We start from the raw sequence: 13,393 nt of genomic DNA on the forward strand, positions 1-13,393 counted from the left end.
TTCACATTGTCCCAGAGGTCCCTGAGGTTGTCCTCATTTCTTTTGATTCTTTTTTCTTTTTTTCTCTCTGCTTCATTTATTTCCACCATTTTATCTTCTACCTCACTTATCCTATCTTCTGTCTCCATTATTCTACTGTTGGTTCCCTCCAGAATGTTTTTGATCTCATTTATTGCATTATTCATTTTTAACTGACTCTTTTTTATTTCTTCTAGGTCCTTATTAAACATTTGTTGCATCTTCTCAATCTTTGTCTCCAGGCTATTTATCTGTAACTCCATTTTGTTTTCAAGATTTTGGATCATTTTTATTATCATTATTCTAAATTCTTTTTCAGGTAGATTCCCTATCTCCTCCTCTTTTGTTTGACTTGGTGGGCATTTTTCATGTTCCTTTACCTGCTGGGTATTTCTCTGCCTTTTCATCTTGTTTAGATTGCTGTGTCTGGAGTGGGCCTTCTGTATTCTGGTGGTCTGTGGTTCCTTTTTATTGTGGAGGTTTCTCCCAGTGGGTGGGGTTGGATGATTGGTTTGTCAAGGTTTCCTGGTTAGGGAAGCTTGCGTCGGTGTTCTGGTGTGTGGAACTGGATTTCTTCTCTCTGGAGTGCAATGGAGTGTCCAGTAGTGGGTTTTGAGATGGGTCTGTGTGTTAGGTGTGACTTTGGGCAGCCTGTATGTTGACACTCAGGGCTATGTTCCTGCATTGCTGGAGAATTTGCGTGGTATGTCTTGCTCTGGAACTTATTGGCTCTTGGGTGGTGGCTGGTTTCAGTGTAGGTATGGAGGCTTTTGGATGATCTCTTATTACTTAACGTTCCCTGTAGTCAGGAGTTTTCTGGTGTTCTCAGGTTTTGGGCTTAAGTCTCCTGCCTCTGGATTTCAGCCTTATTCTTCCAGTAGCCTCAAGACTTCTCCCTCCATACAGCACTGATAATAAAACTTCTAGATTAATGGTGAAAAGATTCTCCATAGTGAGGGACACACAGAGAGGTTCACAGAGTTATATGAAGAAGAGGAGAGGGAGGAGGGAGATAGAGATGAGCAGGAGGAGAAAAAGGGGGACTCAAGAGGAGAGAGACAGATCTATGCAGTACTCTGTTCCCTAAGTGTTCTCTGTAGCCCAGACACCCACAGAGATTCACAGAATTGGACTGGGAAGAGAAGGGGGAAGGAGGAAATAAAGGTGATCTGAGGGAGAAAACGGAGAGTCAAAAGTGGGAGAGAGTAATCAACACACTCCTGAGTAAAAATGGATACTGAATATTGGATTCTTAAATGTCCAAAATTGATATCAAATACTGAAAAACAAACATTAAAAATCTTGAGTAGAGGTTAGACTCTTAAAAATACAATATTAAAAACAAAAACAAAAAATTTAAGAAATATATATATGAAGTTTGGTTTAAAAATAGGTCCTCTTTTTTGTGTGTGCAAGGTTATAGTGAAATGAAAATGAAAATTAAGGAGTACTAGAGGAGCAATAGAGGACTTTAAAAGAAAATAACAGAAAAGAAAAAAAGAAAAAAATTTTTAATTAAAAAAATAGTAAAGATATATGAAAATGAAAGTTAAGGAGTAATAGAGGAGTAATAGGGAATTTTAAAAGAAAATAAAAAAGAAAAAATTTTAAAAAAGGAAAAGAAAAAAAAAATTTTTAATTAAAAAAAACAAACCAAAAAAAAAAAAAAAAAGTAAAAATATATCTAGGAATTTCTCTGGAGCTGTTGTGGGAAGTGTGGGTTTGGTTCAGTTTCAGATAGCTCCTTTTTCCAGCTTACACTTCTCGATATCTGTAGGCCCCTTCCGGTGTAGCCGGTGTTACCTATAGGGATTTTAATCTGTTGCACCGGTCCCTTCTGAAGCGGTTCCCTTTGTTTATTTGGCTTCTGTTTGCTGGTCTCTTCAGTGTCTTATTTCCGCCCTGACACAGGCGGGTGGAGGTGGTCTCTTGTTCAGGTTCACTTGTTCAGTCGTGCTGCAGGGAGGGAGGCGCTGCAGGCAGATATCACTGTGTGTGGGGAGCACTCACAGTGTTCCAGCCACACTAGGTTTGCCCCCGCTCACGGGTGTGTGTGCTTTCCCCGTCCACACTGCTCAGGCTCCAGCGGGCCCTGCGTTGCACACGGTTCCAGTTTTCCGGTACTCCACAAAAGCGCAGACTCGATTGGGCCTGCGTTTTGTGCCTTCCCCGGCCTGAGCAGCTAAGGCAGCCAGGAGCTTGATGGGTGCACTCTCCCCGGGTGCGGTGTGCCTTCTCCCCTACGTGGTCCCAGCCTCAGTTTCTGCGCCTGCCCGTTCGGTGTGCCTGTGTCTGTTCTCAGGAGCTGGTCTCTAGCTGCGACCGTTCCAGCGAATGTCAACCATCCAGAATCTCAGGAAGTCTTTGGTTAGAAACTGGGAGCCTGTTTTCCGTTTGGTAGGAGATGCTGTCTCTCGGGCCAAGTTTGCCCCTTTCCCCTCCCCCCTGCCTCCTGCCTCCAGCGGGGGATGGGCCGGTCCGCCGCCGGCTAGATCTTCTCTGGGATCTCTCAGTTCTTCCTTTCTTCTGCGAATGGGCCCGCAGTGTGTTTGGGCTGGTTAATTTTCTCTCTCTCTCTTGCTACCCCACAGTTTAAGTTGCTATCTCGCGTTAGCTCCCTCCGATTGCCCTCAGGGCATTCAGGCCCGGTCCTTACCCTAAGCAATGCCGCCCGCTCCTCTCCATTCCGCCCCCACTTGCTGGTGGCGGATGCGGGCGTCTGGGGTACTTTTCTGCTGGGAGTTGCTTTTAGGCATGTAATCTGTGGGTTTTATTTATTTTTCCTCCCAGTTCGGTTGCCCTCCGAGATTCGAAAACTTCCCCCAAACCCGCCAGTGAGAGGGTTTCCTGGTGTTTACAAACTTCCTCTATTACGACTCCCTTCCTGAGACAGGTCTCTGTCCGTAGCTCTTTTGTCTCTCTTTTTATCTTTTATATTTTGTCCTACCTCCTTTCGAAGATAATGGACTGCTTTTCTGGGCGCCTGATGTCTTCTGCTAGTGATCAGAAGTTGTTTCGTGAAGTTTGCTCAGCGTTCATATGTTCTTTCGATGAATTTGTAGGGCAGAAAGTGGTCTCCCTGTCCTATTCCTCTGCCATCTTAGCTCCTCCCCTCCATGGCTCAGTTTAACACCTGGTTCACAAATTCCTGCAAATTTAGCAGCAGTCTCTCATGAGCCAGTAGGCACCAGCTCTAGCCTACCCTAAGCTCTCTGAGACCCTGGAGGTGAAAGCATTTTGTAAACAGGACAGTGCTATATGCAGGCTGATTGTTGTGGTAACGACAGTGGTGTAACAGTAATGGTGCAGCCACCATTTATTAAGGACTGTAGTAAACATGCAGGCTCATCTCTGAGTGCTCTGCTTGTGTTTATCTACTCCTTTAATCCACAAGACAGACCCTATGAGAAAGGTTCCATGGTCATGGCCATTGTATAGAAAGGGGAGGTTCCTCAAGGGCTCTTAAGGCCTCCTGAGAACCCAGTAGCATGTTAATATTTCTGTTTTGTGGATGAGGGGCCAAGTGGTGAGTCAATTGCCAAGGTCACACAGCTAGCCTGGGGCAGAAGTGGAGTTCAAACCCAATTCTGTCTAAGAGAGGCCTTCTCTAGTGTTGGTTCCCCAAACACTGAGCACCCTGATTTTGACTTCCTTGCAGGACTTGTTTTAGAAAACCAATTCTGGAGCCTCACTCCCAGTGAGTTGATTTAATTGGTTTGGTCTTCTTAACACAGTCTCCAGTAGATTCCAGTGGGTAACTAGCTCAGATGGGGCCCCCAAAGCACAGCTTGGGGCTCAGAATGTCTGAATTGAGACCCAGATTCCTCCCTGGCTAGATGGAGGCACTGGGCATTCATAGCTGGGTGGCCTTGAGGATCTAATAAGGTGATGTGTGGGAAGAACTCATGACAAATGCTAGTTGTCATGTGGCACAGACCAAAGAACCAGAGGTCAAGTTGCCAACACCCGCTGGATCATTGGAAAAGCAAAGGAATCCCAAAAAACATCTACTTGTGCTTCATTGACTGTGCTAAAGCCTTTGTGTGGATCACAACAAACTGTGGAAAATTCTTAAAGAGAAGGAAATGCCAGACCACCTTACCTGCCTCCTGAGAAACCTGTATTCAGGACAAGAAGCAGTAGTTAGAACTGGGCATGGAACAAAGGACTGGTTCCAAATTGGGAAAGGAGTACATCAAGGCTGTATATTGTCACCCTGCTTATTTAACTTATATGCAGAGTACATCATGTGAAATACTAGGCTGGATGAAGCACAAGACGGAATCAAGATTTCTGGGAGAAATATCAATAACCTCAGATATGCAGATGATACCACCCTAATGGCAGAAAGTGAAGAGAAACGAAAGAGCCTCTTGATGAAGGTGAAAGAGGAGAGTGAAAAAGCTGGCCTAAAACTCAACATTCAGAAAACTAAGATCATGGCATCTGGTCCCATCACTTCATGGCAAATAGATGGAGAAAAAGTGGAAACAGTGACAGATTTCATTTTCTTGGGCTCCAAAGTCACTGCAGACGATGACTGTAGCCTTGAAATTAAAAGACACTTGCACCTTGGAAGAAAAGCTATGACAAACCTAGACAGCATATTGAAAAGCAGAGACGTCACTTTGCCAACAAAGGTCTATATAGTCAAAGTTATGGTTTTTCCAATAGTCATGTACAGATGTGAGAGTTGGACCATAAATAAGGCTGAGGACTGAAGAATTGATGCTTTCAAACTGTGGTGCTGGAGAAGACACTTGAGAGTCCCTTGTACAGCAAGGAGATCAAGCCAGTCAATCCTAAAGGAAATCAACCCTGAATGTTCACTGGAAGGACAAATGATGAAGCTGAGCTCCAATTCTTTGGCCACCTGACGTGAAGAGCTGACTTTGGAAAAGACCCTGATGCTGGGAAAGGCTGGAGGCAAGAGGAGAAGCAGGCCACAGAGGATGAGATGGTTGGATGGCATCACCAACTCAAAGGACATGAGTGAGCAAACTCCAGGAGATAGTGAAAGACAGGGAAGCCTGGTGTGCCGCAGTCTGTGGGGTCACAGAGAGTCAGACACGACTTAGTGACTGAACAGCAACAGCAACAGGCCACTTCATGTGTCTTGTTTGATCCTGTTAGTAACCCTCTTGAGGTAGGTTTTTGGTTATTCCTAATTCACAAGTGAGAAGTCTGAGGCTGATAGAGCTTCAGTAACTTGCCCAGTGTTAGACTGCTGGTAAATGGCAAAACTGGCATTCAAAGCCAGGTTCTAAGTCTCTATCTATGTTGATTCCCTAAAAACAGGTTGTGCAAGAGATGTGCACATGACTGCATTGGTTCATTCATACCTACATCCCATCGGCCATTCCTGAGCACCTACTACATGGCAGCCCCTCTTGGGTAGAGCAATGGAAAAGAGAGACGAAGCCCCCATCCTCCCTGTGGGGCCACGGATACTGGGGAGGGGAAATATAAGAGGCAGTTGTAGTGCAGTTGGTTCTCTGCCAGAGGCACGTCCACATACCATGCAGGCCCTTGGGTCTAGTTGTTGGGTCTACAACAACTAGCTCTGTATGTTGATGGGGGTGGGAGGGTGGGGGTCGTCACAGGAGAGGTTCCAGCAGGGAAGTGTTGAAGCTGGGTGAAGAGCAGAGGGGAAGAAGCTTGGCAGAAAGACATTCTCGCAGGGTGAATTCAGGTTGGGGTAGGGGTGATGAAAATCAGCTGGGATGTAGCAGAGGGTATGCAGGCCAGAGGTGGGAGGGCCTTGAATGCCAGATGAAGACAGACTCGGGCCTGGGGTGCACTGGAGCCTGGTGGGGAGGGGCTATCTGTGGTCTCATCTGCAGTGTGCCAGGAGTGGGGCAGGTGGCGGGCAGAGAATTTGCTGCAGTGCCATGGAAACCTGCTCACAGAGGCCTGGCAGCGAGCGGCCTTGCTTTCTCGGGTGCCCAGCACTTCCTGAGTAACCTGGGACTGTGCTTGGCATTTCCCATGAAGGTTCCTTGGCAGCTTCCTCGTGCCCCTCACAGACCTGGCTCTGCTGAGCTGAGCACCTCGCCTGATGATGGGCAGACCATGTGGGCACCTGAAGAGGGCAGCAGCCCGGGGGTCAGCTGACTTGGGCTTTGTTCTCTGCTGGGTGTCCTGGCAGTTTCTTGACCTCTCTGGGTAGCTCTGCATCAGGCAGGGACTAAATGGTGTCTGAGGTCCCTTAGGGCCCCAGCATCGTGAGTCTGGGGGTGAAATGGGATGTGGGGAGGGGAGCAGAAGATGAGTGGGAGAGGGGGCAGGTCTGGGAAGGGCATGTTTTGCAGATTCAGTAAAGTCCCCAGGGATGACTGTTGTGACTGCTACAGCCCAGGAGGGAGAGAACAAGCATAGTCACCCTGCTCTGAAATCTCACTGGGCACCGCTCCTTGCATGGACCCTCTCTGAATCCTCGGAGGAACACTGTGCCACAGTAGGTGTTCCCATTTTACAGATGAGAAACTAAGGCTCCTAGAGGTCCAGAGACTTTGCCCAGGTTTCACTGTGAATGGTAGAGGTGGAATTTGACCCTGGACCTGCCTGACTCTAAGCTCTGGTCTTCGGCATCTTACTGCATAGCCCCCTCTACCTCCCTGAGGCTGCCTTCATCCTTCAGGGACTCTTAGACATGCTGTACCAGGCTGGTAGGGATCCCTTGACATGGGTCCCCCTGGAGGATAAGCTTCCAGTTGGCACCAGACCAGGCGCCTCTGGCCAGATCCACTGGGTTGCTAAAGGACACATTGGCCGGCAGCTGCTTATCTGGTGGGCTGAGCTGGTGGGTTTTAATGGAAGGGGAAGCTTTCACCTCCCGGTGGCTGCTCCATGGGCCCTGGGCTTGGCATTGACAGCACCTATGGTAATATGATCCCTTCCTCCAGTCATGCTTTGGAAGTTATGTCAGGTGTGTGGGTGAGGTGTTTGTTTGAAATAAATAAAGCTGGAGGAGAATGACAGGAGTGAGGGAGTAGAGATAGCTTTGTACTGCCCCAGAGGGCAGTCTGGCTGGGCTGTCTGCTCTTCCTTCCTGACCTGGGGCCAGGAGACCTGAACCTTTGCAGGTCCTGCCTTGGGGCCCAGAGGAGTGAGAGTTGGCCCGCCAGCTTGGGAGGTTGTGTCACCTTGCAGTCACAGAGCCTAGAGCTTGAAGGAGCTTCAGATATCATCCAGACAGGAAAAGCCTGCTTAAGCTCTCACTGCCTTTGGTGGTGGAGCTGAACTGGAATTTCCCAATACCTAAGCCTAGGCTCTTTCCCACTATCCTGCACAGTTTGGGGAGGGTAGACTCGAAGAAGCTTAGACCATACTGCCTTTGTGCTGCCCTCTGACTGCCCCGGGACCCTTCTTGATCAGTCTTTTCCCTGCTGACTCAGCCCTGTAGCTGTCCTGAGGGGAGGTGTGCTCTCGGGCACCCCTAGTGGTGAAGAGCCTCCATGGCGAAGAAAGGGGAGGGCCACGAGCTCCCAGTTCCTTCACTTCGCATCTGCAGAATTTTATGAAACATCCACGATGCAAGACATCAGAGGGGGTGCCAGGAACCTTAAAACTGATTTGAATTTTCCCAGAAGGGCTACCGCCCAGCAAAGGTGCATCACAATACAAAAGAGTCGGCAGCTAGGGCTACTTGCGCGTAAGCATGATTAGCTCTGAGGGCTTAGAGCACAACGTCAGGGTGTGCTTCATTGAAAAGTAAGGAAATAAAAGGAGGCAGAGATGGGGGCCTGGCTCTGAAAGTGTGATGGAGGGTAGGAAAGGTATTCGAGGCAAAAGGAAGAGCCAGAGTAAAGGATGGGGTAGAGATGGCGTTCTGGACCTGGTAATGCGCACCCTGAGGGTACCAAACGACCGTGTCTTCGCTCGGAGAACATTTACTGAGCACCTGGCTCTAGGCCAAGTCTTGGGTAGTTGGTAGGACTGAGACCCTCAGGAAGCACTTAGCCCAGGGGAGAAGACAGGTCAGTAAACTGAGAAGCTTGAGGCAGTGGGAGAAGCTCTAAAGTAGAGGAAGTGCAGGCTGTGATGGAAACTGGGGAGGTGGTGAGTGTGGGGAGGCTTTCTGGAGGAGGTACTGTTTTTACTGAAGTGTGAATAGGAATTAGCCAGGTTCGCGGTAGGGACTATGCAGGAAGTGTCTCATGCAGGGGAGCTGTGTGTGAGGTTCTTGAGATGGGACAGGGGACAGATGGGACTCAGGTGAGAAAACATGGCCTTGCCTGAAGGTTCTCACAAGCCAGCAGAGAGGCTGTTTTCCCCAGAATGTGGGCCACAGAGGGGAGAGGATGTGAGGCAAAGCTTCTTTTCACCGCTCAGGGTGCTGCCTGGGAGAATTCCAGCTCTGATTGTTCCTCCTTCCTTCCTGTGGGTCCCTGCATCCATCTCTACTGCTCCCCAGTCTTGGGACCATCAGGGCTATGTGTCCACTGCAGCTCTCAGCTCCTTTCAGCATGTTTTGTGGTGGTGCCATGATTTAAGCACACCGTGGTGGTCAGGAGTACCTGGGCTGGGCCCCTCAGCATCAGGGAGAAGCCTCAGGGCCGTTCCCTGGAAGAGAGATGTTCCCCAAAGGTGGCTCAGGAATACTTTGGAATGGGAGGAGGAGAAGCCCGCCAGTTCAGGAGATGGTGGGCTGTGGGGAGGGCTTAACTCACTTCCTAAGTGCCAGGACACTTGGGGTCCTTGACCAGCCACCAGAGGGCCAGATCAGTGCACTGGCGTGGGACTCCTAGCCTGTGTCCCATGTCCTGACCACCTGCTGCCCTCACTCGCCTTTCTGCAGAGCCCAAGGAGCTGCCTTGCCTTGGAAAAGGACTTTGACACAGTTTCAAAATAAAGTGGAGAAAATTCTCTGGAGGGGAAAAGAATAAACACACTTTAAAGATGCAAAAGGAAGCATTTATTTTTTTAAAAAGGAAAAATATGGAAGGGTTCCTCATCCAACTCACTTGAGTGAAAGTTTCCAGCCACTGTGATGTGAGGTCAGGGACTTCAGGGAGCTGGAAGTTCCGGATACAAACACCGAGAGTGTCCTCAGTGCAGATTCAGGATCAGTCTAGCCAACAGCAAGAGCCACCGTCCACCTGCCACCCTCTGTGTTCTGTGTGGTGGTGGAGATGCAAAGACCTGACTCCTCCCTCCAGCTGAAGGTCCAGTAGGGCAGCCAGCACAGTTGGACAAGGGAGAGTGTGACAACTGTCATGGCAGAAAAGTTCCAGTGAGCATGAAGGAGTCCAGGGGGCAGAGAGGGTTCGCATCTGCGGGCTGGAGAGAAAGCTCGGTGCCGCTGAGGGAAGGTTTCAAGGAAGAGCTGGATTAACTTATACTTTGAAGCCTGACTGGGATTTCAGCAGACAGAGACTGAGGAGAGGCTTTCCGGGTAGAGTAGAAGTGAAAGGTGGGAAATCCTCTAGTACTTTGAGAAACAGGGGCATTCAGTTTTCTCAAGCATTTCTTTATTTGCTTATCTATTTATTTAAAACTACTTTATTGAGAGCTATATGTCACGTATACTTCACCCATTTGAAGTGTACAATTTACAAAGTTGTATAACTCACACTGCAATCAATTTTGGATGATTTTCATCACCTCAGAAACCCTGTACCTACTAGTAGTCACTCCTCATTCCCCAGGCCCTAGGCAACTCCTTGTCTATCCTCTGTTCCTGTGGATTTGCCTATTCTGGATATCTTATATAAATGGAGTCATATTATCTGCGATTTTTGGTGACTGATTTTCACTTAGCAAGATGTTTTCAAGGTTCACCCATGGTATATAGCATGTGTCAGTACGTCATTCCTTTTTATGTTTTTCTCTGCCTTCATTCCCTTTTATAGCTGAATAGCACTCTGCTGTATGAATAGACCACACTTCATTTATCTACTCATCAGTTCAGTTCAGTCGCTCAGTCGTGTCCGACTCTTTGCGACCCCATGAACCGCAGCACGCCAGGCCTCCCTGTCCATTACCAACTCCTGGAGTTTACCCAAACTCATGTCCATCGAGTTGGTGATGTCATCCAGCCATCTCATCCTCTGTCCTCCCCTTCTCCTCCTGCCCCCAATCCCTCCCAGCATCAGGGTCTTTTCCAATGAGTCAGCTCTTCGCATGAGGTGGCCAAAGTATTGGAGTTTCAACTTCAGCATCAGTCCTTCCAATGAACACCCAGGACTGATCTCCTTTAGGATGGACTGGTTGGATCTCCTTGCAGTCCAAGGGACTCTCAAGAGTCTTCTCCAACACCACAGTTCAAAACTCATCAGTGATGGCCATCTGTGTTGCTTCTACTTTGAGACTATTATGAACATGCTCCTGAGAACATCTGTGTACCAGTTTTCGTGGGCATGTATGTTTTCAAGGCTTTTCTTTTCAAATGGGATCCAGGATAGTCCTGGTGAGGAGCAGGAGGAAAGAAGATGAATCAGAGGGACCTGCTCACCCACCGACTGCTCTGAGCAGTTGGGTAGGAGTGCAAAGGTTCAGCTCAGGATCCTGTTCTGGTCTCACTGTGAACTGGGGCTGTGTGAGGCCAGGGCAGGGCTGGCCCCCCACCAGCAGACACCCCCAGTGTTGTGTTCAATCTGGCAACTGTTTGCTGGGCTGAAAATAGTCTAGGCAGCTGGTATTTTCCCTGGAAATCAGGTGCTTTTTCCTGTGTCTCACTGAGGGCCAAAATTAGTTAAACACGTAGGAAGTGTGAGCTACACCGTTAATCTAGGGGAGGGGAGTGTTGTCAACAGGAAGCTGACCGGCCAGGGGAAAGGGGTGGTCAGGAAGATGCAGGTCAATAAGCCAAGTGTAAATTGGGGTTAAGTTGCAGTGCCCCTCCCCCATCACACACACAGAGAGGCCGTGGTTTGTTTACAGGAAATGCTGCAAGTGTCTCCCTGGCCCCATTTGACAGATGGGGAGACAGAGGCACTACATTAAAGGGATCTCCCATTCAGAAACAGAAGAAGGATTAAAGCCACAGTCTGGTTCTGCTGTCAGCAGCAGGTTTGGTAAAACCCAGGTCTTGCCCTCAGCGTTATGGTTGTTTTTGGGTTCACAGGAGCAGACTGAGGACACAGGAATAAAAAAGGGTTTGTGCTGTTTTGGTCTCCTAAAAAAGAAGACTAAACCCCACCTTAAACCCAGAGCAAAAACATAAAATAGGGTTTTAATTACCATCTTTTCTTTTATCCCCTTTTCTTCTTCTTCTTTTTTTTTTTGTTCCCCAGCCAGAAAACATTATGTTGTTGGACAAGAATATTCCCATTCCACACATCAAGCTGATTGACTTTGGCCTGGCTCATGAAATAGAAGATGGAGTTGAATTTAAGAACATTTTTGGAACACCAGAATTCGTTGGTGAGTTTTAGGCCTGTTTTTCTCCCAGCTGAGAATCTGGGATCAACAGATAGAGAAATCGCAGGAGCGAACCCTGTGTCTGGGGCTGTAGCCTCTGGGCTGAGAGATGATGTCTTGTGTGCGTGCGTGCGTGTGTGCCAAGCTGCTTCAGTCATGTCCAACTCTTTGAGACCCTGTGGACCGTAACCTGCCATGGTCCTTTGTCCACAGGAAATGCCTTGCTGGCCTCTGGGTGAAGGTTGAGCACCAGCGGGGCAGTGGGAGGCCAGGTGGGGCTGGGGCCCTTTGCAGAGTTAAATGTTCCCAGAGCTGGCCCCACTTCCTGCTCTTAGACGAGCTGATTGTGAAGATTTAAAATTACCTCACCCTGTTGCATTCCCATAAACTCAACCTTTTCTGGAGTAGCTTTTGATTTCCTAAAAAAGAAAAGGGAAATTATCTGCCAGATGCCAGATCCACACACTTGCCTGTCCCATACATCTGGCCTTCATTCGTGCACAGAGTGCCCAGCTCCAACAGGACTCTGGCGGCTCTGTCTTCCCTCTGTGTCTCTCAGCCTTGGCCCAGGCCACAGAAACCCCCTTTTAGGACTTTTGTCCCAGGTCAGGGGGTCATAAAGAAACAGCTTTGTAGAGGAGAAAGGAGTGAGAATTGAGAACCATCATCTCACTGCTCAGGGAGTTGAATGCTCTTAAAGATGGAAAGAGGGCATGGTTTCCTCAAAATCTGGGGACTGAAACTTCTGACCACAATCTAAACAAAAACAAAGATGAACCAGATCATCCACCATGATGGAGCTTCAGGCCACATATACCAACTCTGCAGCCACTAGGGAATGAAACTGCAGAAGCCCCAGCAGGGGAATCTTGCCATGTGCCAGGCACTAGGCCTGGTGTTCTGTATACAGACATTGTCCAGTTAATACCCATACAATCCTAGGAAGCAGGTTCAAAATATTTTCTCCATCAAGTGCCTTATTCAAGGTAAAACAACCAGTACATGATAGAGCAAAGATTCAAATACAGATACATCCAACATCAAAGCCTATGCTCTTTTTTCTTTTTTTTACTGCACTGTGCAGCATGTGGAATCTTAGTTCCCTGACTAGGGATTGATTCTATGCCCCCTGCAGTGGAAGCACAGAGTCCTATACACTGGACCACTAGGGAAGTCCCAAAGCCTATACTCTTTCCATTATACCAGGATGTCTCTCGAAGGAGCCTTCAAGGGGCTTATAATTTAGCTGTGGAAACAAGACATCAAACCATCAAACAAGCGTGCTAGAGGGATCTTTTCACATCATCTGGTCTAGTTTAACAGACATGGAACTGGAGAGCTAGGGGATTTTAGTTAAGGTCAACCAGTGGTTGTTCTCTACATACTGTATGATAGACGTCAGATGCTAGAGACACAAGGATGGTAAGGAGCCACAATCAGAATGACACACCCAGGGTCACAGAGTGAGTTACTGGCAGAACCAACTTGAACCTAAGGTACAGGTGTACAGTCTCAAACTTGGCCCAAGATAACAATTCAGTTCAGTGCAGTTCAGTTCAGTCGCTCAGTCGTGTCCGACTCTTTGCGACCCCATGAACCGCAGCACGCCAGGCCTCCCTGTCCATCACCAACTCCCAGAGTTTACTCAAACTCATGCCCATCGAGTTGGTGATGTCATCCAGCCATCTCATCCTCTGTCGTCCCCTTTTCCTCCAGCCCTCAATCTTTCCCAGGGTCTTTTCCAATGAGTCAACTCTTCACATGAGGTAGCCAACATATTGGAGTTTCAGCTTCAGCATCAGAAAGCAGTTACTGCCCACCATTCGCATATGTGGTAAAAACGCATGTTTTATTTAAATTCAAACCAAGGGTTGAATAATAATAAATGGTTCAACTAGAAATTCAGGGCAGTAATGGAAGAGTTGTCATGAGAGAGGATGTGGTTAATTGTGCGGTGAGTGATACAGACAGCTCTGAAAGACTGTTACGAGAGATAGCCACTCTCACAAGG

General features: G+C 48.1%; 1 protein-coding gene across 3 annotated transcripts in view; it reads left to right on the forward strand.

The window, feature by feature from the left end:
• The window catches only part of LOC136171900 (death-associated protein kinase 2), a 137,291-nt gene that overhangs the window by 98,393 nt on the left and 25,505 nt on the right, over positions 1-13,393 (forward strand). For all 3 annotated transcript variants that reach the window (XR_010663933.1, XM_065940957.1, XM_065940956.1), the window contains exon 5: positions 11,256-11,385. Coding sequence is in view for 2 of the 3 variants with exons in the window: in XM_065940957.1 (XP_065797029.1) it covers positions 11,256-11,385 (130 nt within the window). In the remaining variant the exon portion in view is untranslated. The remainder of the gene's footprint in view (positions 1-11,255; positions 11,386-13,393) is intronic.

The sequence above is a fragment of the Muntiacus reevesi genome, chromosome 7, assembly GCF_963930625.1.
Source record: "Muntiacus reevesi chromosome 7, mMunRee1.1, whole genome shotgun sequence".
NCBI classification, from domain to species: Eukaryota; Metazoa; Chordata; class Mammalia; order Artiodactyla; family Cervidae; genus Muntiacus; species Muntiacus reevesi.